Genomic DNA, 26,755 nt, shown 5'->3' with positions numbered 1-26,755 from the left:
TCGCTCAATAATTTATACACAAGGTACGGAAATACGATGCAATGAGAGCCATAGAGAATGATAGTAGCTGGACCAAATCAAGGTTGATAGAAAATACTACCAAACCATAGACATAAGTGAAGGAATTAAATCTATCAATGACCCGTAGGTATGGTACTTACAAAACACAAGTGACCATACCAAGCAGGACAAAGGATGGTGACAGCTAAAATAATGTTTTGGGTTGATTAGCCAAATTAATGTTTCAGGTTAGATCCGAAAGCGTATAAATTTACATAAGAGTATGTCTAATGAGTTCAATTATATGTATATTCTTGTGACACTCAAGATAACTTCCTAGGTGTAATTTATTTATTTTTATTTTTTTACATTTTTAACCATGGTGGAGCCAAGATTTTCTTGTAGTGGGGGCAAATTATAGTTAGTTGTATAGTTGAAGAATTTGAAGATGAATGATTTTAGGGAGAAATTCAAAGGTTTTTGGTTATGAATTGAAGAAAAGGATATTTAGGTCATTTTCAATTAGTATATGAGAAGGCTCGATCAATAGGCAATGTCATAAAAAATTGAGGAGGGGGAGGGGGAGATCGGGGAGGGGGTTGAGACAAATGGGGTATGTAATTAGTTGAAAATATAGGGGTGTCTTAAAGTTCTGTAAGGACAATTGCCCCCACTGCCTCCTTACTAGCTCTACCCCTTGTTTTTAATGTATGCTTCCATGTTATTGCTCTTGTTCTTACATCAACTCCTGAGTTATAGTTCAATTATATTTTATTTTATTTTTTGAAATCGAGGTATTTGGGTCTCTAAGCACCAAGTAGTTTCTAAGGTTTAAAGTCAGAACTTCACCTCCTGAGGAGTGGTCTTGGCCATCTCACCAATCTTTAGATAGTTAGCATTTTCTTATTATATTTTATTAGAAAGATGGCATGAACATAGGCACATGTATCATAATGATTAATTTGTAATTTTAAACATTAATTAAGGATTTTGTGAAGATGAAGTGGTATTAATGGATATTCTTGTTATTTTCAAACCTAACCAACATGATTATAAGGTGGTTGGATTGCAAATTTCTCAGTTTTTACCAAAATAACCATATGACTATATTAAATTTAAATAAAAAGGCAGTGGTATGTATGGCAACTAAAATTTTGGTGTCAAACCACTTCTACTCCACCTTCTCTCATTATAACAGTAAAGATAAAATAAATGTGCGAGCAAGTTATCCGACTGATGAAAGGCAATCTCATCTACGAAATAAAACACAACATTGACTCCCACTCAAGTTACAGTGGATTGGGGTCCTCACTATCTCGTTCTATAGCCTTTCCTATCCACCTCCTTCAATTTCATTATTTTTCATATCCTCCCCCTATTTGAATAATATCCCTCCAATTTTATTATCTTTTCTCTTTTACCCTCTAACTTTAATTTCTTCCATCTTTTACCCTTTTAACTATTTTATTTTCTTTCCTCTTCTTCCCTTTTTTTAATAATATCTCTCAAATTTTCTTATTTTTCTATTTTTATCTTTTTAATCTCAAATATTTTTAATAATACCTTTCCAACTTTATCATTGGTCAAATAAATTTTTACACGTAACCAAGTAAGCGACTACCCTTACACTCACGTAGCCACATAATCCTCAAGTTTAAACGCAATGCTACTATTTGTGTGTCTCAAGCATCATCACAAGTGCCCCTGACTTGTGATTATATATGTTTGTTTCTAGCATTTGCTAGCTTGTAAATGGCTAAAAGAAAATTGAAAATTCTAACAGTAAAAAATGGTTAAACTTCGGCCAAAAGAATTTGGCTTTGAATTAGTATCTTACAATTAATTGACGAGGGGTGTGTATTCTTATCCAAATAATTTGAGGTTAGCTTTGCATACCATTAATGGGGTATGCCCATTAATCAATTTTGGTTAAATCCATGTCTAAATGAAATGGAGAACTCAAATTCATATTAGGAGATAACAAAATAATTGTTTTGGCTTCCAACTTGATGTACTCATTCTTCTTTATGTAGCCCTTGGACCATAATGTATGATAAAAGATACATTGCATGGGTCAAGATTGTGCACTTTTCATTTAAAATATAAAATAGTGCCAAGTGATCGAATGAGAAACATAAAGTGTAGATGATGATGATGTGGTAGGCCGACACTAATCAAAACAATGATATGCCCTTCACACTTATGTTTTAAAACTTGTCGATTGGACTTGGAACTCAACCACTCAATTACATTTTGATTTGGCTCGATAACAAAACTAAAAAAGTCGTTAATTTAGGTAAGTTGGATTAAAAAGAACTTTTATTGGCACATCAAGATTTACTTACTATTATCGAAAAATAGAATTAGACACCACGTTCCTAATGGAATTAAAGATGCCCAAAGTATCTCTTTTTTCCTTCGAGCATCTCTAACCATGCTCTAAATCCTCAAAATAAAGACTTGTAAGATGAAATCATGCTCCAACTGTGCTCCAAATTCTCAAAATAAAGATCTATCAAACGAAAATTATGCTCCAATCATGCTCTAAAAGGGGTCTCTATTTTAGAGACCCCTAAACTATCTCTAATACTATTCATTTTCTTTACACTATGATTTACCCTTCCTCGTATATTATATTTAAATTTGATACCGGTTAAGTCATTTATATGTGGGATATTTATGAAGAAGTGATCAACTTTTGACAAATTTACAATTCCAATTCACTGTTCATTTTAATTACCAAAATGTGAGTGATGACAAATTCAAAGGTTTTTAAAGTGAATATTTCGCAGGTTTAAAGTGACTAATTGGAAATAGTCACTTTAAAACTGTCGATTTTGTTACCATTCTAATTTTTTTATTTTTATTTTTTTTAATAACGAAAACATGATCATTCATGTTTTTGTAATTAAAATGAACAGTGAGTCAGAATCGTTAATAACTCATTTTTAGCTCACGAAAGGGTAATATATTTTTTAACCATATTTTTATAAATTTAGTATAACTTTCAATCCACAAATCCAATTTCTATAAAATTGGTATTGCGGAAAAGATTGCATCTTATAATATTGAATATTTTTAATATACATTAATTTTTGTTTCATATTTTTAAAATAAATGATCAAACTAGTGATTCTTGCTATTATAACTTAGATCAGTGAGAGTTGAAATTAATAATGACATACTCTAAACATGGTTTTAAAACTCGTTTTAACGTCTCATCTCGTTCATAAATGAGACCAAGTTGTCTCGGACGAAAGATCTAATTTATTTGAGTTAGATGAATTTAAAAAAAAAAAAAAGTCTTATAATTAGAATAAATCATGTCTTTGCGACAACTTGTCAACTCGTCTTGTTGGTGGACACTATAGAGGCAACTCGGATGAGTCATCTCCGTCTCGGACAAGATTTAAAACCATGACTCTAAAAGCTCTTTTAACTTTTATATTTTTTACTCCCATTGTTGTATTAGAATTGTAAGTTTGTCTGGCAATAAATATTATATATTAAAAATAAAAATAAAAATTTCGTATCATATATTTTACACAAAATAAACGCTACAGTCTACAACGTGCCTGGCAGTATGCGCCTTACCTAATCAAACGTTCGTAAGTCGTCCACCATCCCCATGGGGCCCACTTGTCCAATATCATGGAGCCATGGACCTCTCGTGTGTACATATCATGGATAGCTTCATATCGATCTCATGTTACCTTCTTTACGATGGCTAAAAGCATGGGAACCCAATCTTTGGTCCCACAAAAAATTTACTTCATCGTACGCACAGTAAACGATCAAGAAAAAGAAATATATATATATATATTACTCCATCACTTGGTATGATTGATCCAGTTGATATGACTCTCTCGGTGGGCCCACTCTTTGCACGTTCACCACGCGTGCAGAAGTTTTTGGTGGGACTTATTAGGAGAGTGCACCTTAGATGCCCTCTTATCAAGTATTACCTGGCAAAGAAGAAAACCCCAATAAAGGTCTCTCTTACCTTTCTAGCGAAAGTAACATATGTAGTAATAGTATTGCACTGTACTCTCTAAAGAATCCATGGGTATTTTTGTCTTTTAATCCACTAAGGAATCGTAACCTCAGACAGAGACAGAGGAAAAGCTTTCCCTTTATTTAATAGGCCTGATATTGGCATCCCAATTTTTATTTATTACACCCCAATTAAAAAAATATAAAAAAAATGAATTTCTAAATCGTGCATACAATATGTCAAAATTCTGATTTCCGTGTACTATTGGTTTTAATTATCAAAACATGCACACGGTACACTGTTCACTTTTTATACATCTACGGACTCATAAACAGTGGCGGAGCTGATAGGGGCAATTGTCTCCACAAAACTTTGAGACACCTTATATTTTCAATTAATTATATGTTCCATTTGTCCCTACTCCCTCACCTCCCTCCAACCCCCTCTCTCCCTTTTAATTTTTTGTTGATCATATTGCTTCTTGACTGAGCCTTCTCATATACTAATTGAAAATGATCTAAATATAATTTTCTTTAAGTTTTAACCAAAAACTTTTGAATTTCTCCCTAAAACTATTTATCTTCAAGTTCTTCAACTATACAACTAACCATAGTTTACCTCCACTACAAGAAAATGTTGTCTCTGCCCCTGTTCGTAAATTCATCATTTTTAATATTTACGAATTTGTAAGTTCGTCACTTTTAAATTTACAAATTCGTAGATGCGTAAAAAGTGAATAGTGTACCACACACATGTTTTCATAATTGTAAATAACTATTGAAATTATTTGATCAAGTATTATAATGTTTTGTAATGTTGAGATTATAATTTAAGCCAGACCGTTGTATTGATTGAAGAGTGTTTTAAACTTTAATTATAGAGTGATAAGTAATTTAAGCAATTAGAGTGTAAGAAGTAAAGTTGGGGCACCGATGACAGCTCTCTTATTTATCTTTGGGGCTTTTTTAAAAGTAAATTATATACTTCAAATATTTGATCAGACGACCCTATTTGGTATTGATGTTGGCTTGTGTTGTAAAAGATTTGAGAAGCAAAAGTGAAATTGGAAAGTTTAGACAAATTAATGTCTGGTACATGTTGGTGAAGTTCGATTTCATATGCGAAATATAAAATAATATTTTGGTAAAATTAACTTGGTGAATGAATAAAATACCTTTTATATGAGAAAACTAAGTAACAATTTGGATATCTTAAGACATATACCATATAGTTATATAAACTATTTTTTGTGACCTCATTTAAAAAATTTATGTAATAAAAGAGGAAAATTGTCCTTTCTCTTTATCTCAAGTTTTATTTTTGTATAAAGGGAGGTGAGGATTTAATTCAATAATGACAACTTTTAACTTTATCATTTTCTTTTTCAAGAATACCCCTTCCAATTTTGTTATCTTTTTTTTTCTCTCTCCTTTTTCAATAATATTCCTCTTATTTATTGTCTTTCCTCTTTTACCCATTAGTCAAAAAGAAGAAACCTATTTCGTAAGCACAAACAATGTCTAATAACAAATTATAAAATTTTAACAACAGAATAAAACATGACATTAGTTCATAACATACTAAAACTCTAATAAAAGTGATTTTCATAATAAAATCATCACTTCTCTTACAGTTCAAGTTCCAAATTGTCGTAGATCCAAAATTCAAAAGCTTGTCAAAAATTAAAGTAGTCCCAATTCAGTTTTCTTATCTTAGTTTCTTGTAATTTAGAAAAAAAAAATGTAAATTAAGTCATTCTTATATTAAAATGTCGTTGATTTTTTAAGTTAGTTATAAAATATTATTAGAATTATTTCTCAAATTTTAAGTTACTTAGTATAAAATCCTATTCCAATGGTAGATAGAAAAGTGCCTGAAAACTTTTTGTCATGCTTGGATCCCATAAAAAATCTGCAATTAAGCATGTTTGGACGAGAGTATTACTAGGATGAATGACCTCTAATTGCACCAATCACTTATTGAAGGTGCCACTTGAGCTAAATTGGTAAAAGCTTGTGGAGAGTTGATCCCGTGATTTAATTCCGTTGAGCCCATCTTCACATTTGTTTACCACTAACCCCTTAAAATGTCTCACAACTTATGAAAGTGTTTCCAAATACACCATATGAACAATGTCTCAATCACAATTATTATAAAAGTTTGATTAAAAACACAATTAATTCGATAAAAGTACTTTTGAAAACAAAATTACTCTATACTAACCCTATAAATCATGATTCTTAGTTCTTATACCCTTGAGTCCCCCCTCATTTTACATACCAAAAGAACATGGATAGAGACAATGAGAGCATATTGGAATGGAAGGTTGTAATTATAGCCTACCCATAATTTATTTAAAGCCCATAACAATAATAATAAAAAAATCAAGTACGACTATCGAAAACTACTTATTAAGCTGATTTTCTCCATTGCAATTAAAAGAAAAATAGAGTCGCACTGGAGTGACCTCAAGATTATACCTCATATCACTCATCCTGACTTGAAAGTGCTTAAGAACAATGAAAAACATTTATAGTTCCCACGCAATTTCACACGATATGGGGTACAATCTTGAGGTCACTTCAGCATTATTCAAAAATGGAAAATGTCGAAGTAACATTGAAATTGACATTGTTTTACACATTACTAACTTGGATGTGTGTATAGAACCATAGATGCTTTTCATCGAGATACGAGTGAGAAGCATTTATGATTATGTGCACACCAATGTGTGAAACGATGTCAATTTAAATGTTACTCAAGCATCACTCAAAAATAAAACAAGAGGCTGATTTTTGTTAATAGCTCTAACTTGTGGTGGGCCACATGTGTAGCAAGGGGAGTAAATAGCTACCTATCTCTCAGGATCACAGCACCAGAATATTTCCGGGTCGAGGAGGCAAAGCAAAATTTTTAGAATTTTAGGGAGGTCCACGAAATACACCTCCTTATGTAGGGAAGCTAAACCGAGAAAAACTTTTCTCGTTTACTATTTTACCCTTATATCATCTAGTGGCCACGAGCTTCTGTAAATGGCGCATTTTCAAGATTACAATTATGGAGATTCACAATACCTGAAGAAACTTCCAACAAACATAGACTTTCGCTCCGAGATTCCAGCAACCGATGTTAAAAAATTTAAATTTAATATCTAACGGTCAGAAACTCTGTCTTTTACCGCTATAATACAAGTTTGTCTTTAACGCCAAGTATTCTCCTGTTTTATTATAATAAATAATGGGAGTTATTACCCTCCAAAAATTGCAGTCAAAGTTACTTTTTCTGTGATTCCCATTTTACCCCTCCCCACCTCACACGCTCCTGTTTCAGCTTTGAAACTCCCACCTTTTCAGATCTGAACCAATGTGAGATTCAGTTTATTTATTTGCTTTAATGTCGTCACCTAACAGTGTTAGTTGTAGAAATCCGAATCTCTAAATTAGGGTTTGTGGAGAGAACCTAGAGACCAATTGTGGAAAATAACTGATACCCACTCTGTTGTTTGTTTTGATATCTGATTATGAATTTCTGGGGTTTGGGGATCTGTCCAAATGTTGGTGTCACGGTTGTCTTAGAGTTGTAGAAACCCTAATCTCTTAACAAGGGTTTGTTGAGAGAATCAAGAGGTCTAATCATGGAAAATAAATGATACACAGTTGGTCTGTTGGTATGGGTTTTTGGATTTCTAGGGTTTTGGGGTCTGTCAACTCTGTCATGTTTTGCTGATGCAATGCTGGTGTCACAGAAGTAGTAGTGAAGCACTCACTGCTATAGCGTTGGATCTGTGTAGTTTTAAGTTAAAGTAATCTTACCCATTTAATTTGTTATTTATTTCTCCTATTTATTTGGAGAGTGAGATCTTTGATCCTCCCCAATTGAAGCTTCTTTGAGGACTAGTTATAGTTCTTTGGGAAGAAAATGTTTGTAGTTTCAGAAGAAGAAGAACAGATCACATTGTCTCTAGAGAAAGTTGGAGAGGCAATGGAATCCCCTCTTGGGTCAAATCCGGCTTCCTTCGATGGGCTTCCTTTGGTTTCTGATTTGCCCGAGTCACCTTCAACCCGGGCTGTTTATACCGATGTTAATGTGGTTCCCGAGCATGAAAAGAAATCGCTCGAACAAACGATCTCGAATCTGGAAGGTAAGATTTATTATTCCTGCTATGATTTGTAAATCAATGTTGTCATTATTGATCTAAATATTTTGAATTTTAATTAATTTTGTAGGAGAGGTTATGGGTTTGAGGTTGAAGCAAAGATCTTTGGATGAGAAGAGAAGAGATGCATTAAACAAGATTTTAGATCTCAAAGGTAATGGATCAACTTGGTTTAATTATGGGTTTGCGAAACATTGTGTTTCAGAGTAATTAATTCTCAATTTTCAGGCAGTATCAGAGTCTTTTGTCGAGTTCGGCCATTTTTATCTACCGACAAGAGAAGAATTCGAGAGCCCATCTCCATTGGATCAGAAAACGTGGTAATTAGGTTTGCTGGAAGTAAGAAAGAATTTTGTTTGGATAAGGTGTTCCCTCAAGAAGCAACCCAAGGTGAATACTAAACATTAAATGTTTTCAAAGTTCTCTCATTCGGTTGTTTCCCACTCAAATTAAGAGATTCTGTCTTGCTTGAAATCCTGCAGAGGAGGTTTTCGTGGAGGTCGAACCAATCCTTAGATCTGCATTCGATGGGCACAATGTTTGCATTTTAGCTTATGGTCAGACTGGAACGGGAAAGACGTTTACTATGGTCAGTAATAGAATTGAAATTTGGGTTATTTTGAAATTCTTGTTATTGAATTTTCCATTATAATCATTTGTAATTGTTATGATCTAATTCTTCAGGAAGGAACAAATAACCAACACGGGATTGTTCCTCGAGCTCTAGAAGAGCTCTTCTGTCAAGCTTCTAGGGATACCTCGGTTTCATTTACTTTCTCAATGAGTATGTTGGAAGTCTACATGGGTAGTCTCAAAGATCTACTGGTCGCCAAGCCGTCCAATAGAGCATACCGAACGGTTTCTAAATGGTAAGCACATCACCAAGAGAGAACCTAAAAGAATAACTGAATTTGTGAATTCGGGACTCCATTTGTTAGGTAACTTATATGATTTAGTTGGTTCTATTCTACAGCAATCTTAACATTCAAACAGATCCAAATGGATTCATAGAAATTGAAGGGATCACAGATGTGAATATATCCAATTTCGTAGAAGCAAGTCGGTTGTACACAAAGGGTAGACGTGCACGATCTACGTCGTGGACAAATGTGAATGTGGCATCTAGCAGATCTCATTGGTGGGTTCTCCGGGCCTCTTTTGATTTTGAATTGTTCTTGATGGATTAATTTGGATTTTGGATTGGTAATTATATCATCTGTTTAGTTCTATATATCTAGTTTAACTAGAATTACAATTTGCCGATCCGGAGGCACGGAGGAAGGTAAAGCAGAAGTAAGCAAATTGTGGATGGTGGACCTCGGAGGAAGTGAGCGGCTGTTGAAGACGGGAGCGACTGGGCAAACTCTTGATGAGGGAAAAGCCATAAATCTTTCTCTGTCAGCTCTTGGGGACGTTATTGCAGCCCTAAAAAGAAAATGTAGTCATGTTCCTTATAGGCAAGTTCAATTGGGTTGCATTTTGTCTTGTATTCTTTGTTATTTATATTTATATGTTTTTTCCACATAATCCAGCTTGACTTTCGTTTTTATTTCTTTGGTTGCAGAAATAGCAAGCTGACACAAATTCTCAAAGATTCACTTGGTAGAGTATTGTAATCTCATAATTGATTGAACTGTTTATATTGCAGTTCTCTTACTTGTTTCTTACGTGATTGGTTTAGGTGACGGATCAAAGGCGTTGATGCTTGTGCACGTAAGTCCATGTGAAGAAGATGTTGGGGAGACAACTTGTTCTTTGAACTTTGCAAAGAGGGTGAGAGCAATAGAATCCAATAGAGAACTTCATGAGGTATCCTACTCAAATTTCCTCTTAACTGCGCTCGCGGGTCTTTTTAACTATATAAGTGCCACATGTTGTGTGCCATGGTTGTGCCCATGTTGCATGTTAAAACATTTTTTGCTCCAATCATTTTAATTTCAACCGAACAGGTTTATTTTCAAGAATGTATTTCCTGAAAATGTTTTCAGGAGGAGAAATATTTCTGTACATTTTCTACTTTCTAATCCATCCCGCCTTTGTTCAGGAGTTGAAGAAGCATCGGGAGAAGAGGATTGCAGACCTTGATCAAGAGATGAGAGACACTGAAGAAGAATGGCAGAAAGTCAATAACCAATTACAAAATGCCGAGTTCCTATTACGAGAAAACAAGAAACTTTTCTCAACTACATATGTACCTCTAGAAGATCAGAAAGAGACCCCAAGAAGCCCTCGAGAAGTCATAGGTAGCCCTCAAATAGCTGAGAAAACAGTTCGAAGAAACAATTCAAATTCTCTGCCTCGGTTCATGACTTCCACAGCAAACAGTCGACAAAGACAAGGTGCTGCAGATGGAGAAATAAATGTAAGATTGAAAACTTTGACTTTGGGAACTAGAAGATCATTCCAATTTTCTCAATCCCAGACACTTAGTTATTCAGATTCGCATTTCAAAACCATTTTGCGAAGTTCAAATAAGAAGTCCGGGCTTGGTGAACCGAACATTAACACCAAAGAAAGTCCCAATTGCAATGTCTTGGATTTGAAGACACCCTCCTTACGCAGAAACAATGGGGTCAATACTAGTTATCCAAATTTGAAAGTAACGGTGTGTCACCACAGGAGAAGGATGTCCGATCTAACTTAAGGAAAAAAAAAATCGTAGTAAGAAACTTTTGATCTTTGTAGATTGTGTTTTTGTTTTAGAATAATGTTTGTGTCATCTTCCATTGTGTAAAGGTTGGTTTCTTGAGTTTGGTTGGGATCTGTTAATTATTTCTTACACGATCCTTGTGGTGGTCGCCACAACTTTGTTATGTTCCGACTTTGATATTGGATTTGAGTATTTAAATGTTCTGTTTTTAAAGCCTTATTACAAGTTATACAAACAATATATTAGTATAAACTGTATCTTAGCTGTCGCCTCGATCTTTCACTCATTGAGTTTACCCGTCCCTTTGGGGTATACCATGAAGTCAGTAATTCTTTTGTGTGATAGATGTCTTGAATTTAGTTGATGATTAATCCTCCTTGAGGATGTATTGTATACACTAAGGAAGTACAGTAATACCCAAATTAGGTAATAGAGGGGCAATTTTGGCATTTTAGGTTTTGAGCATATATAACCATGGTTTTGAAAATTACCCGAGACCAAGATGACTCAAGTGATTCATCTTGGTATCATTTGTGGATGAGATATCAAACTTGAGATCGCTTTATTTCCCTTTCCTCTTCTTCTTCTTTCGGGCGCATATTGATAAATTTGGGGTCCAACTCAAAACCAACTAGCAGTCAGTGGAGAGGCCTTGGAGCTTATAAGAGAGAGACAAGGCAATTTCATTCCGATGTGGGACTAAACTCAACAAATATATCTGAAAAAGTTCTGTTGCCTTACTTAATTATCTCGGTCTCATTTGTGAATGAGATATGAGATTGGAAATCAAGATTGTAGACATAGGGCCACGGGCCTTTTCGTCTTTCTCACGCTGGCTCATCCCCCACTACTTGTAACTGCCGAGCTTCAATAACCTTTAATTGCCTCACTCTCTACTTATAATCACTCTCTCTGTCTCTTTCTTTTAATTTCTTCTTAATTTGCTTTGTTTAGATCATGGTTTTAAAACTCGTTTTGACGTTTTGTCTCATCCATGAAATCGATTAAGTCGTCTCGAACTAGTTTTCGGATTTATTCGAGTCATCTCGTGTAACAATGACTTGATGAGACATTGGATTGACTTAAATCAGCGATTTTTGAGGATGGTTTCAGTGTTTGAGATGATTTATCTATTTGTATCATTGGTGGTCGATACCGAGACATATCAGACTAGTCGTCTCGCTCTCGGACGAGATTTAAAATCATGGTTCAAATTGAACCCCTAACACATCATTTCCTCTTATCTTTTCTAACGTAGCGGAAGCGTGTGAATCGATAGCTTGTATTCAATGGAACACTTAAAATTAATTTGAATTAATTTAATTGATAAACAAGCAATAACTTGAAAGAAAATAAAACATAAAGTTAAAAAAAATAATCAAAAGAGAAAATATAATTAAATTAATTATTGATTTTCGGATTTGGAGCTCTTTATATAGATAACTCCATTATAACAATTAATAATCATATTAAAATATTAAAAATTAATATTTCTAACCTATCGATAACATAATATTAATTTTCTAATCATATTAGAACTCAAATTGGAGACTCTAAGCACTTCTAATTATAGTCTAAATAATAAAAATGAATTTAAAACAAATTAGAAACTAACAAGGAATTGTACTCTTAACATAACTATGAAATAGAAATCCTATTAGAAGTAGAAATATAAATCCTACTAGAAGTAGAAATAGAAATACTAGTAAAACTTTAACTAGAATTATAGATATCCTACATCATTTTCTCCCTTGTTTAATTATTCAACTTTAGCTTCTTTTTCATAGGAACTCCATTAAAGGCTTCTTTATTTGTTAGTTGAGATTCATTTCTTTAATTTCATGTTCTTCGCTTCTCTTGATATCAATGGTCGACATTTTTTTACTCGCTTTTAAGCTTAGGGATTGAATTGTATCTATAGGCAAGGTTTAAAATTTTGTTTTGATATGATGTTTCAGTCATGAGGATTTTGATCAAAAGATTCTGCAATAATTCAAAATATGGAATATTTTGGACAAATGTTTTGTGCCAAAACATTGTGAACCATGCCACCTACTAGTCTCATTAAACATAGGCCTACTGATAAATTAAAAAAAAGAAGAATAAGAGACAATACTGGCTCCTAACACCATATTTAATTGAGTTATGCTAGAGTGACTTTAAAATTAACATTGATTCGCACATTGCTGATGTGGAGGTGAGCACAAAACCATAAAGCTCGTATCTCGATGAAAAGCATTCATTTCCGTACATACATCCACATCAGCAATGTGTTAAATAATTAAACGATGTCAATTTCAATATTACTTCAGCCTTTTCCTATTTAATTTCATTGTTTGGCATGTGATAAAAAGGTGGTTGGGACAATATAGATTTAGTTTTCGATCGCATATCTCTAACATTCTTCCTTCTTTCGTTACATGTTTAAATGTGAGGATGAGCTAATACTCGACTTGGATAAATATATCTCAAAGACTGGAACACATTTCAAATTTGATCAATATATTTCTATGGTTGAATTGAAAGAGAATTAATTCGATTAGTTTTGGATAATTTGCAACCTTTACGAGTGTTTGATATGGAAATCTATAAACACCACTATCACATCTCTTAAATCACAAAAAATCACCTATGTCAAACTCATCAATGATCATATTTGGTTTTAGATATGGGGCATCACCATAATACTTCTCAAAATAACATCAATTCTGCATTAACCCTCCAGCAATCCCTCGTGCTCATGAGCGAGACGAGATGCTTCGGTCTCTGACGAGATTTAAAAACATGATATGTAAGTGGTGCTTATTAACATCATAATTACAAAATTCTCCGAATTTTTCAAAAAATCCGTAAAAATCTTCGAATTAGGGATTAACCGATTAATTTGATGAATTGACAAATTAATCAATGATCCCTCACTTAATCAGGGAATATGATAACATTTTTATCATTCCTCTCGAAAATTTTAGTTTTTTCAACATTCAGACCCCAAGAAAGAAGTTAGGACTTAGAAAGAGGTCGCAGATGATGGGCTTTAGTGAGAAATCCAATAAAATATTTTATATAATCTCCAAAATTTTGTCGATTTTTTTACCAAACTTTTCCAAATTGAACCTCATCAAATAATTATCAAGTCCGAACTTTGTGACTATGATTAATACTAGTTAAAAATAGTCATTCCACTGAATAACACCCATATTGAGGAAAATAAAATAAGAGTCGTGCTGGGGTGACACAGGATTTACTGTGATTCTCAAAATTCTGATATGGACATACATACAAAACCGTAGATGGTTTTTACTCATATCACGAGAAAACACATCTATGGTTATACGCACATCCCACATCAGACTTGTGAGAATCGCAGTAAATATCCTGTGTCATTCCAGCATTTTCCAATAAAATATCATCTACAAGTACAAATGTTTGACATGTTGAAAAGATGCTGGGAACCCACAGCGCCCACCCATTCGATAATGGTTTGAACCTTTTATTTGCTTTATTTTTCTCTTTTTGAAAGTTTGACTTGAGAATCTTCTTTGTTCAAAAAGTAACATTATTGGGTGATACCAATTGTATATAATGTGAATCATTGAAGAATCTCTAACCACGAAACATCGATACCTTCCCATATGAGATGCCCACATGACACAGTTGATAAAATCGAAACCCATCTCCAAAAGAAAGATGGTTAAATGGTCAATTTATTATTAGAAAAAAAAAAACCAACCTATCATTCTAGAGAAATTATTGCTCTGTAAAGATCTCATTTCCTACAAGATAAGTAGGAGAAGAAAGAGACCAATAAACCTTAACCTCAAAAGAAGGGTTTATGCTAAAAGTGAAAATAATGGATTCAGCACTCTCGTGAGACGTCTCTCAGAGCATAATGTAAGATAGATTTTGGACAACGAACCTCGTCAACAAAAATTGCTTCGTTCTATCATCTTTGTCTTCATTTTTGTGTTTGCAATTGTATGTCTCTCATCTAAGATTGAGTTCGTGTGAGAATTCTCGAGGAGACATCCCGATTCTTTCCCACATCAACCAATGAAAGTTTGATGGTTGCCGTCACCCTTAAAGGGTCTTGACTCCCAACACTTGCGATGATCCCGAGCAATAATCCAACGAGGGAGAAGATTTAAGCAAGTTGAAATTCAGAAACATAATCCTAGAAGCAGGTAGTGTGTTTCTGGTATGAGATTGCTCCTTACCCTACTCAAAAGCCACTGTTGATAGACATTATAGTTTACTTGTTTTGTAAAATTTGACTTTTATTTTCTTGGGTGAATAGGAATTCCACATGTTTTGAGCAGAGTTCAAATTACTCAAAGTAAAGAACTCAAAAAGAACATAATTTGACCACACCAAACAACTTTCTCTCTGTGCTTCAACTCTTACATAAATCAGAATCACAAATCTTTATTAACTGCTAATGCATCTATCTCAATATCCATGATCTCTTTAACCCTTTCCCAATCTCAATATCCATGGCGGTATTATACTAAAACTTCAGAAAATGAAACATTAAATGAGTACAAATAAACAGAGACCATACCTTGATGCAAGTAATTGCAATAATGGATTTGATTGACGGTCGATCTGTTATGAGAGCCTCAAAGTGGAGTCCTCATTCACTGTCCAAACAAATCCCGGTGAATCATACCTTGGCCCTGCTTGGGACAACCCTCACAGACGGAAACAAGGCCATGTTCTGTCAGGGGCACACCATGTGCCATGCCATATGGGTTAGAAGGGAACACTCGCAGTTCCTTTAGGTCCTTGCAAGACGCTGCAATAGCATCAAGGCCAGTGTCTTCAATATAATCCAGTACCTATGGCAGTCTCATTTGTTAGGTTTAAACGAATTTGCAATATACATGTTTCATGTCTAGACTCTAGAGCATGGTTTTAAATTTCATTCGAGACCGAGATGGACACACAAGACATCTCAACTGTGCGGAATCTCATGAGATGACTCGGCCGAGATTATGAAAATCTTGTCCAAATCAGTAAAACTCGGCCAAGTCAATTGGGATTTTGTATATTTTAATTAAAATAATAAATTTTTTATATTCATATTCAACCAGATTTGAAAATTATTCTTTGAAACATGCACAAAAGTTGATTGATAACCATTACATTACATATAACTAGTTTGATCCCCCACCTTTTTTCATTCTTTATAATTTTAATACGTATTATCTAAATAAAATATGATTTTATGATTAAACATCTTCCAATCAATCTTATTTTATAAAAAAAATTATAATTATATTCATATAAATATACATGAGTAAATAATTGTAAATCGAGTTAAAGGATTTATCTTGTCCGAGATGAGTTGACTCTTCCGAGACAACTTGGTCTCATCCATGGATGAGACGAGATGTCAAATCAAGATTTGAAAACATGATCTAGACTAACCTCTTCCATAAAAAAAATCGAAGTACATGTGCAAATGGAAGAATGCACCATTATGGCACTGAGTTGAAAGGAACATACCCATAACTGTTGTAGTTTCTGACACTGGCTAACGAGCTTGATGTGACATGGGCCTTGGATAGAAGCGTAACTCAAGTTCAAAGATGTGAGAGCGGCACAGATTGAGTAAACGGCTGGAAGGTAAGTGGGGACCACTTCCTTGAACCCAGATAAGCTCCTAAGCCCCTTGCAGCCTCCAAAGGCACCCACAAGGTTTGAGTAGAGGTCGGGGTGGAAGTCTGCAGAGAATGTACCCGTACCCAGATCAACCAACTGAGCGACTCGACTGAGAAGATTGGGGAGCTTGTCAAAGGGCACAGCACGGTTTAGTCGGAGGGTCCTCAGGTTGGTACATCTACCCACCAAGCACTCCAAGGCAGAGTAGCTCACCTCCCCATCGACACATGCAAAGTTGAAGTACACTAGTGATGTGCAGGACTCGGGGAAATGACTAAGCCATTGGCTACTCCGATCATCTACTTCACACTCCCTCAAGTCGAGCTCTCTCAGATTCCTACAATGGCAAGCAGTAAAACCTAGCGAAAAAGGAGGTTAGCAGACTACGGGTTTATCACCTCAACAATTGCAGGAAATAAAGTGAGGAAAAAAAAGTAGATCAATTGCTCCTCTAAGTTCAAACAGATAGCAAATAGAAGGAAAGTTGAAACATTGGAAATACATTGTGGAATGAAATTATCAATTCCCACTCTGGAGTTCATTTGATAGTGTGAGCCTGTTTGGATCCAGTTCGACTTTGAAGCGGCCAGGTCGCTTCAAAAATTTTGGAGAAACCTTCTTCGTAACATGACACGTAGCTTTTGGTGTTTATTTCAGCCCCTACTTTTTGGTTAACATTTGGGAAATCTCCTTGGAGACACCACATATAATCTAAAAGAGAGGGTTCTATCGAAATTTTGAAGTGCAGCGGGATAGGCACTTCAAAATTTTAGAGGAATCATCTTCCTAACATGACACGTAACTTTTTGTATTTATTTCAACCCCTACTTTTTGGTTAATATTTGGGATACCTCCTTGGAGACACCACGTATAATCTGAAGCAGAGGGTTCTATCGAAATTTTGAAGTGGGTTGGACCACCATTTTTGCTCCACGACTCATTTTATATATATATATATATATATTTTTTGGCAATGAAAATATATCTTTTTGTGGATCCTTAGGTGCTGATTGATTGTATTTTTAAACGCAGTTTTACCGGCGTTTACGTTAAAAAATTGTGATTTATAATTATTTACGTGTTTGATAACGCTTCTAAATGGAGCGTTTTGAATTTGAAAACGCAATTTTGTGAAAAAAGACGATGAAACAGAAGCCAATGAGAGCAGCTTCGCGAAGCGGCGTTTTAAAACGCTCGAGTGAAATGACGAAATTACCCTTCGTCATATGTTCTATTTCCACGCACCAGTCCGCGATAAAAAACCTCTTCGTCTTTATCTCTCTCTCTCATCGATTTCAACAGCATCAGTGACCCACCTCGACGACGACGACGACCATCATTCCGATCGAAACCCATCGACGACGGTGACGTGCTAATCGTTAAATCAAAACCCATTGACGACGACTGTAAACAGTAAGCTTTCGAAACCCATCGACGCCATTTCTCGTTGAACCTAACTCCGATCAAGACAGCGACGTCGATCGACACCATTGAAGACCTCTTTTGCTATCGACGCCATTGAAGACAACGATTGGAAGTCCGATCGAACGCATTCTCACCGTTTGCCCCTTTTCCATCGACGCCATTGACGACTGTGAGCTCTCTCTCTCTCTCTCATCGATTTCAATTATCATGACTAATTTTTGACGAAATTTCATATTGAATGTTGGATTTACAGCATAAATTTTTTTGTTAGGGTTATTTATAATTGCTAATTTCTTGGTAGATTTCTGTTAGGGCTATTTCTAATTTCTCTTTGATTTTTGGAATATTATTGTCTCTTTATATTCAATAAATATATTTCTTTTTTGTGATAAATTTTGAAGGAGTTTCAGGCATTCTTGTTATGTAATTTATAGACATTTTCTTATTTTAGTTTCTCGATTTATACTCTATTGTTGTAGGGTTTTTGTTTCTGATTAAGAACGCATGCATTTTTTATTTTATTTTTATCTTCAATGATTTTATCATGATTTATATATAATTATTCACAATAGGGAATTTTCATTATTTTTATTTTTATTTTTATGATGAACAACAAATTCTCCTTGACTGCTTTGCTCAACTTATTTATATTTAAGAAGCTACAAACACTTTTTATGATTATTTGTTTTTTTTTTCTTTTTTAATTTCATTTATAAGTTTTTTTTTTGTTTTTAATGGTTTTGATTTATTTTATTAATACGGGGATTGTATAATTGCATTTGAAAATAATTTTCAAAGAAATAATTTCTCAAGCAAATGGTCCTAATAAAATGATAGTTGATTTTTAGTTGAATGGTTGATGGTAATTATGGGGAATAAAAATCTGATTTTTCAATCCCGTCGAGAAAATCATTTTTCGTAGGACTGCGTTGAGTAAAATGCCATATGTTTTCCAATTTTCTAACATGCATCCTTTGACCTCAGTCGTATTTTATATACTAATTTCTAACATGCATCCTTTGACCTCAAGGAGGGCATATCATTAGTTTTTTAAAAAATAGGTGTATCTCAAATATTCTTTAAAATGTGTAAGGTGTATCCAAAACACTCTATCTTATAAAATATTCTAAAATTGACTTTAATTCTTGCTTGTATATATATGGTTCAGAAGCATGTCTATGCCCGACAAGAATAAACCTTGCTTCTTTTGAATTTAATAAGTTTAAACTATTGGATGAGTTCTTGAAGGAAAAAACTTTGAAGCGGGTTACCCATTTCAAAATTTTGAAGAAACCCTCTCTCCATTAGATTACACGTGGCATTTCTTTACAATTATGTGTAACCAGCAAATGAGTTACTATTGTCATACCACCTTTTATTAATGTCATGCCAATTTATAGTACCAATCACAAACATAATTAGCCAATTTATATGTTCTTTCAATGGAGTTGTTTTGTTTTTATAATTTATAAATTTATAAAAAAAAAATTACATCATTCAATTACATACACACACACAACAATTACTGTATTTTGTACTAGGGGTGCAACTTGGTCTGGTTCAAACCAAGAACCGAACCAAACTGATGGCTTTGGGGTGGTTTGGTTTGGTTTGGAACAAGTTGCGGTTCAGTTTCGGGTTACAAAAATGGAGAACCGATCAATTTGGTTCGGTTCTTGGATCAAGCTTGTATAGAACTGAACTAAACCGAGAACCGAACCCTTATGCAATAAATAAATATATATGTATATAATAATTATTATGAATTATTTTATGAGTTATTACATAGATTAGTGATCTTTTATGGATAAACTAATGGTTTTTTATAGATAGATTTGTGATTTATTATATGAAATTTTATGTTTATTTTTTCATTAAAAAATATTACTTATGGTAAGATGTCTGATTTTATGGCTGGAAAAGATTTTTAGACATGCATGTATTTTGTTTATCAGGAAAATTTCATATGTTCAATTTTAAGAGGAGATGCTATCGAAATTTTTATAGAATTTTATTGTATTTATCTATATTTAGTGTAATTATATATTTATAGGGGTATTTTAGTAATTTTTGATGCATTCTGCGTACATTATGTTGGATTGTGTATTATGCAGGTATTTTGTTTATCAGGAAAATTTTATATGTCTATTTTTAAGAGGAGATGTTGCTGAAATTTCTATAGAATTATAAATTTTTTTATATTTTTTTTAGAATTATTAATATGTTAAAATTAATACAATTATTTTTTTAATTTTTTATTTAATTTTATTATATTTATATATATTTACTGTAATTATATATTTATAGGGGTATTATGGTAATTTGAAATGCATTCTGGGTGCACTAGCAACCTTAAGGGTATTATGGTCATTTTACCCTAATACAACAGATTGTTGAAGCTTTATCAAACAGTAATTACCAGATTCTGGTCAACAGTACAACACTTTTACAAAGCTCTATCAAACAGGCTTTTCAATGTTTCAGCTTTTGACAGCAGATTCAGACAGCAGATTTAAGAAGCTGAATCAATCAGCACCTAAATGATCTTGATTAGATTTCCCCCATTAGCCATTCAAGTACCGACCCCCCAAGTCCCCAATAGATCTTTGTTTGAGAAAAACAAAAGCAAACCAAATAATCATGACTAGATTTTCCACATTAACCATTCAAACGCCTAACCCCCATCCAGTACAACTTTGTCTGAGAAAAAGCAAAAGCAACCAGAGCCACAGAACCTCTTCTAGTTCTTGGTTACAAGACCAAGAACAAGGCATTAAAACACTTCTAACGCAAAAAAATGCAATCTTTTTATTAATTAACCGTAAACTAATTTAGGGTTTCAGCTCCACGAATCAAAATTACAATAGAACAGTAAAACCCCAAAAATACAAATTAGAGAATAAGATTAGAAAGAATACTCAACCAAAAACAAGAAATTAAAGCAGCAAAATCGATCAAAAACTAGGGTTTCAGATCACTTTACTCAAAATTAGTGGCGAATGAGAAGATTTAAGAAACAAAAATAAAAGGCAACCAGAGCTACTACACCTCGTCTAGTTGTAGGTCACAACAATAAGACACTAAAACACTTCTAACGCAATAAAAATTGAATCTTTTTATCAAATTAACTGTAAACTAATATAGGGTTTCTGCTCCAGGAATCAAAATCAATAATAGAATGGTAAAATCCCAAAAATACAAATTAGAAAACAAGATTAGAAAGAATACTTGAAATTTGCAACCAAAAACAAACAATTAAAGCAGCAAAATCGATCAAAAACTAGGGTTTCAGCTCAATTTACTCAAAATCAGTGGAGATTGAGAAGATTTAAGAAACAAAACCTGCAATTTCCAGCAATGGCTGCTAATCCATCAGTAGAGAAACCCTCGCACGATGAGAAAACCAAAACCTTAACATTCTTAAACGACTTTGAAATCAACTCCAAGCTCTCATCCATCACCACCATCCGCTTCAGTCTCAGTTCCTCCATCCATGGATACGCCTCCACCATTGCCGAGATCCATGGATATACATAGCCTCCCCAACCATCAGGAACAAGACTGAAATTAGCAAAATGTGGTTTCCCTTTCAAATACAAAGATCGGATCTCTGGAAATCTTCTAATCACAATTCTAGGGCTCACAGCATAGCAGTTCCCGACAAAAATCCTTCGTCTGTTCCATCTATCGATCTCATACCAAGATTTGCAAACTAAAGAAATGGAATTTCGATCTTTATCTAAATGAACGAAAGAGAAAATGTGCTCCACAACCTCTTGAGGAAACGAAAATGCCATTAAAGCTAGCTTCCAATCTACAAAGCTTCAATTGTTCAAGAACTAGGGTTAGATATTAGAAGATTAACAAGAGAGATCTCTAAAACGCCATTAAAGAACTTTGTTCAAGCTGAGAGTTGCAGAAGGTGTAGTGTTTTATTTTGAGGCCGGTGCAGGTTAAATAAAGTGAACAGTACTGTTTGTGGAGTATCTTAGGATTCTGACACGTGTCATAATGAAAAATTTTCAGCCGTTGATTAACGACGTTAATGTCAGGGTGGATCACACTTATCCTTTTGGGACCAACCGCAACCGTAGAAAAAGGAGTGTATATGGAGACGAAAAAGAACAACGTGGTCGTCAACGACTGAAAATATCGTATCGGCATTTTATCGTGAGAAAAAAGCAAAGAAGTTATTTGGTTGTATGGTACCAGATTAGTTTTCAAAAGGTAGATTGGGCTAATAATGGGCCAGTCCTGTGTAAGAGTTCGATTGAATCTGGTCCAAAGTTTCTTGGATCAAGCCCAAAACAGATTTCAATATTTGGATCCAAATTTAAGATCAAAACAAGGCACCCTACTCTCGACTTTTCCTTCTCTTTCTCCTCTCTGTTTTTTTGCTGTTTCTGTGTATCTATAGCTCTCTGATCTCGCGCGGGAATGACTATTACGATTAAACGGTGAAATAAAAACAGCTACATCAACATCAACGTTATTGAAGGTAAATTATAATATATGCGTTATTGAAGGGAGGTAGAGGTTCTAGGGTTTTAATTTACATTGATTTCTAGGGTTATGGGATTTAAATATTTTGTGTTGTAGGGTCTTAATTTTATTTACCACCTATAAATAATACCAATTTCTGAGAATAAAATCAGTGTTAGATTATTTTATTTTATTTTTTCCGAGTCTATTAAACCTCACCATGCTTTCTACTGTATGCTATAACGGCGTCAAGAGGGGATGACGTTACCGTTATAGCAGTAGGACTCATTGTTCATGTTTCATAAATACATAAAGTTTAAAAACTTGCTTCAAGAAGGAAGAAAAAAGAAAAAGAAAAAGAAAAAGAAAAAGAAAAAGAAAAAGAAAAAGAAAAAGAAAAAGAAAAAGAAAAAGAAAATTGGAATGAATTGCATTGGATCTCCAATTTTCTAAAAATATTTTTTTTCCTTCTTGAAAGTTTTGAAATTATTTTAAAGTTGAAACTTAAACAATTGTTCTTAAAAATATTTTGCTAGAAGAACATTATGTATTGGAAATAATGACTTTTGTTTTAATAAAACAAGTACTATATTAAGGTGCATTATATACAAAAATGACATAACGGGCGAGGGTCGTTACCCTATAAATGGCAATAATCATTGGCTTGAACTCAGTTTTTTGATCGATTAGCTCACCCGACATCATTATATGGTTGAATTTAATTGCTAGATGATGTTGGGATATTGCGCAAGGGCTTTGACTGTTGCATTGTATTGCAATGTCGCAATGAAATAATTAACCGGTGATTCTCTTCGTTCCATGGAAATGCATCCATTGCTCGTATTACTCAGGAGTCATGATATACAGTTGACATTTGATAAAGGAAAATTTCGTTAACTACTAATTTAAATTCACGGTAGATTTTGTCTTTTGTAGAAAAGAATTAGAGGGTATCATCTCATTATAAGATCGGATGAAGCATATCATAAAGATTTTGTCGTTGCTCGTGGCCATCTCTGCCTTTTGGATTGGTCTGTTGGAGACATCAATAGTTCCACGAAGCTATGCGTGGTTGGTAAGTTTCTATTTTTTTCGTGGTTCATCATATGGTCTATGTTGGTCTAGGTCCCTTTCTTTGTCAACATATAGCTTACTTTTGTCTCTTGCGAATTTCTTCCCAGCTACCAATCTATCTTGTGGTCTCTCTTGGATGCTATGGTCTTTTGATGGTTGGAATTGGTTTGATGAGATTTCCAACATGCCCTCAAGAAGCAGGATTGTTGCATCAGGTTAAAAAAAAAATATTTCTTGTTATTCCTTTCACTTGCATTGTTAAGCTCTTCCATAGCTTTAAATTTGTCGAGTTAGTGCTTTTTGCTACATTTCCTTTGTGTTATTTTGTTTGTTTGAATGACATATCATGTGAGTGAACTTCTAGTTTTAGCACTACAGGTTATGAGACAGTAATTACCAGTTATAAACCATCATAACGTGGTACTGGTAACCCATGTGTACTAACACAACCCACTTATGTATGACATGGAATTTGGATGTATGACATGGAATTTGGATATAGTTTCTCTTGGAATCTGGACTCATCATGGTATTATTATCTCTTGTGCATGAAAATCACCTGAAATGCATAACTTTATAGTGGGAATCTGACCTTTGTAGGATGCGGTGTTGTCAAATGCAGTTGCATAGCATATTTTTGTGTGCGATGGCATATGTGGTGGCATATTTTTCTGCATTTTGTTTTCTTGCAGTATATGCCACCGCATATGCGATGTGCAAAATCGCATATGCGAACAACATGTGCTGGTCCCATTTGCTATTTAACAACATTGGTAGGATGAAAGCAACTCTTCTGAACTGATTGTAGAATGTAACATTAGAGAGTTCGTATCGATTTCCAAGTCCTTCGAGATTTATTTCAGGACAATTTCGTACATGCTCCCTTGACTTATTTGATATCTCCACAACCTTGGTTGTACAAGGAAGCAGCATATTTAGCTCCCCATTTAGTGAGTCTTCTGTTTTGTTTTTAGTTCTCTGCAATCCAATCCATTCTGACCTCCCAACCCATCTCAGCTGCACCTATTAACAAGTCTTTTATCCTGAAATATCCATTTGCCTTCAACTCTTGAAACATTAGCTTCGTGTCCCCTTGTGTAGTGTCTATAACAACACTAAAGCTAATCCCCCCGATATAACTTAAGTTAGCCTTACCAACCGTGTCCTAGGAGTTACTCTACTCACTTAGGGACTGACGCTAGGCCAAGGAATGGCGCTGAATCTACCAAACTTGGTTCTCAATTTAAAAATTGCTCTAGTGTGAGCTTCACAAGAGAAGATTGCAGTCTCTCTCACAAGTCAGATATCAACTTGACTTATTTGAAAACTATGCCATTGATTTGTGGTCACATGTGCAGCTATCACATTTAATGATTTATCCTCCTGATTTCACAATTTATCACCATTTGGCTATTTCATTATATATATTGGATTCAGATTGAAATTTCCACAATTTTTTTGGGATAAAGCTATAACGATGATGACGATGATTAAGAATTGAAATTTTCTGTGCAGGACATTGTGGAGGCTAAGGAATTCTTGAAACAAAGAGGGGTTGATGTGAGCAGTGATTAAAGTTTTTGATGAAAGGCTATTTTTTCTTTCTTTCTGTCAATTGTTGTTTTTAAAAGAAACAACCTAATTTCCTTGAAATTTTCACTCAATCCAAAGGAAACTACACAATAATTGTAGCAATGGCTTTTTGTGAGAAATTGAGATTATATTTTAGTTATCGTGATTGTGTTTGAAACTGTACTACAGACACACGTACAGCGAAGGCACAGAACTGATGGGTATGCATGTCTAGGAAATCTCCAGCAGTGAAAATCACCAGGCCAAGTGATTGTGACCATCGAATCAAACTTTTTCATTGATTTTTGTACTATTTTGGACCACCAAAAATGACAGATCAGGCAAAAAGTTGTATGGTACTCTTGGGACCCATTTCTGTCCCTTGTTCAAGAAACTTCCTAGTGAAAATTGTTCTCTCTACCACCCGAGTGATGGAGCAGTGGTTCAACGGCTTGGGTGTGCTCCCCAAGATTGTGAGGCTGAGTCCCCTTACCCGTGACTTTACCTAATACACCAATTTATAGTGGTAGGGTGTGTACACCGGATTAGCTTCACTTCCAAATGTGTCCCATAAAAAAAAATTGCTCTGTTTGATTTTTCTCTTAACTATAAATTTTTAATTAGATTACATTCTTATAATTTTTTATCTTAGCCTTACCCTTTCAAACTTTTTAGCTCCACCAAAATACTCTCATTAATGAATAAATAAAGCAAAGTTATTTGAAAATTAGTGATACACCCCCGAACTTTTAAATGATGACTTACACTCCTGGATTTCCATGTCTTCCATGAGAGATTGATATTAAATGATGAAATGCCCTTGTTTTCACACCTTGCCAAACCCTTGATTTTTTTCCACCCAAGAGCCCATTGCCTTCGGCCTCACTCATTTTTTGTTGAATAATGATTTTTTGAACCCTCTCTGGCATATGTCCCTGTCATAGAATCGTAGATCATTGCCTTGGGATATGTAGAATCATAGATATTTTTCTTGTGTATCCCAAGGCAAATGATCTACAGTTCTATGATCGGGCCGTATGTGAGAGGGGGGCGTCATAATATCATTCACACATGACCATGTGTGGATAATATAGATGTTAATGCAAATTTAGGTAGATTAATAAAGGTGCAAGTTTTTCATTATCATACAAAGATTGGCTAATTGAAGTTGGGTCTGATAGAAGAATGAGATTTGATTGTATTGTGCGGCAGTGTAACAGGAGCAAAAAAGTAAAATAAAAAATAATCACACAAAGAACTCAAGGTTTATATAGTTTGGAAAATTATCAATGTCCGGAGAGGAGAGGGAGATCAATCCACTATCAGAGATAAAGATTACAAGTTCTCAAGCCTTTGCAACTCTATCTCTACTACAAGGAACCTTGTAGGGAAATCAAAGGGCAGAAAACATAAAAAACCCTCACCCGAACATATATATATATATATCAAAGAATTTTTGCCTTAGAGGCACTGCCCTATGGGTCGATCCCCGACACTAAGAAAACCTCTGAACTATTGATTTGCCTCTTAAAACCCAAGCCCAACAAGAATATTAGACATATCACGATAGATTGATTTTGATTAAGTACAAAGAATCCACATAGGATTTGTATACAAATTATAAGAGTAGATAAATCTTATCTTATTTAATCTAATAACAATTTTTAGCAATTTAATTTGATCCCAACATTTAAAATTATTTGATCTATCATGATACGCTTTAGACAAACACTTTCCTTAC

General features: G+C 34.3%; 3 protein-coding genes across 6 annotated transcripts; 2 read left to right on the top strand and 1 right to left on the bottom strand.

Moving 5' to 3' along the window:
• Positions 1-7,339: 7,339 nt before the first annotated feature.
• LOC147402392 (P-loop containing nucleoside triphosphate hydrolases superfamily protein) lies at positions 7,340-11,019 on the top strand. The gene is made up of 10 exons (XM_086444033.1): positions 7,340-8,135; positions 8,221-8,304; positions 8,379-8,540; positions 8,633-8,739; positions 8,835-9,019; positions 9,124-9,288; positions 9,389-9,607; positions 9,715-9,752; positions 9,832-9,959; positions 10,195-11,019. The coding sequence occupies exons 1-10, from the start codon at positions 7,913-7,915 to the stop codon at positions 10,792-10,794; spliced, it is 1,911 nt and encodes a 636-aa protein (XP_086300159.1). The 5' UTR covers positions 7,340-7,912; the 3' UTR covers positions 10,795-11,019.
• A 4,185-nt stretch (positions 11,020-15,204) lies between these two features.
• Positions 15,205-21,803, bottom strand: LOC147402391 (protein TRANSPORT INHIBITOR RESPONSE 1-like). Its single transcript, XM_086444027.1, has 3 exons — positions 21,229-21,803; positions 16,306-16,798; positions 15,205-15,635 (listed from the first exon to the last, which is right to left on the bottom strand). The coding sequence occupies exons 1-3, from the start codon at positions 21,681-21,683 to the stop codon at positions 15,435-15,437; spliced, it is 1,149 nt and encodes a 382-aa protein (XP_086300153.1). The 5' UTR covers positions 21,684-21,803; the 3' UTR covers positions 15,205-15,434.
• On the top strand, positions 17,597-25,174 carry LOC147402390 (dolichol-phosphate mannose synthase subunit 3-like). 4 transcript variants are annotated; one of them, XM_086444029.1, is made up of 4 exons: positions 17,597-18,055; positions 23,289-23,443; positions 23,550-23,657; positions 24,958-25,174. In XM_086444029.1, the coding sequence occupies exons 2-4, from the start codon at positions 23,342-23,344 to the stop codon at positions 25,015-25,017; spliced, it is 270 nt and encodes an 89-aa protein (XP_086300155.1). In that variant the 5' UTR covers positions 17,597-18,055; positions 23,289-23,341; the 3' UTR covers positions 25,018-25,174. The 4 variants fall into 4 exon arrangements, with proteins under 4 accessions (XP_086300155.1, XP_086300154.1, XP_086300156.1 ...); XM_086444028.1 differs by having other exon boundaries at positions 17,611-18,055; positions 23,305-23,443; XM_086444030.1 differs by lacking the exon at positions 17,597-18,055 and adding an exon at positions 21,797-22,384 and having other exon boundaries at positions 23,305-23,443.
• The last annotated feature ends 1,581 nt before the right edge of the window (positions 25,175-26,755 follow it).

This window comes from Akebia trifoliata, chromosome 5 (assembly GCF_017979445.1).
Source record: "Akebia trifoliata isolate Shusen 1 chromosome 5, ASM1797944v1, whole genome shotgun sequence".
In the NCBI taxonomy this organism is placed as follows: Eukaryota; Viridiplantae; Streptophyta; class Magnoliopsida; order Ranunculales; family Lardizabalaceae; genus Akebia; species Akebia trifoliata.
This window is presented reverse-complemented; position numbering and strand designations above follow the sequence as displayed.

Excerpts from the sequence above, each read along its gene's own strand:
- LOC147402392 (XM_086444033.1), top strand. The coding sequence starts at position 7,913 with ATGTTTGTAGTTTCAGAAGAAGAAGAACAGATCACATTGTCTCTAGAG. Across the intron at positions 8,136-8,220 it reads AACGATCTCGAATCTGGAAG|GAGAGGTTATGGGTTTGAGG; the intron begins GTAAGATTTATT and ends TTAATTTTGTAG. Across the intron at positions 9,020-9,123 it reads TACCGAACGGTTTCTAAATG|CAATCTTAACATTCAAACAG; the intron begins GTAAGCACATCA and ends TCTATTCTACAG.
- LOC147402390 (XM_086444029.1), top strand. The coding sequence starts at position 23,342 with ATGAAGCATATCATAAAGATTTTGTCGTTGCTCGTGGCCATCTCTGCC. Across the intron at positions 23,444-23,549 it reads CACGAAGCTATGCGTGGTTG|CTACCAATCTATCTTGTGGT; the intron begins GTAAGTTTCTAT and ends ATTTCTTCCCAG. Across the intron at positions 23,658-24,957 it reads AAGCAGGATTGTTGCATCAG|GACATTGTGGAGGCTAAGGA; the intron begins GTTAAAAAAAAA and ends TTTTCTGTGCAG.
- LOC147402391 (XM_086444027.1), bottom strand. The coding sequence starts at position 21,683 with ATGGCATTTTCGTTTCCTCAAGAGGTTGTGGAGCACATTTTCTCTTTC. Across the intron at positions 16,799-21,228 it reads GCCATTGCTGGAAATTGCAG|GAATCTGAGAGAGCTCGACT; the intron begins GTTTTGTTTCTT and ends TTGCCATTGTAG. Across the intron at positions 15,636-16,305 it reads AGAAACTACAACAGTTATGG|GTACTGGATTATATTGAAGA; the intron begins GTATGTTCCTTT and ends AGACTGCCATAG.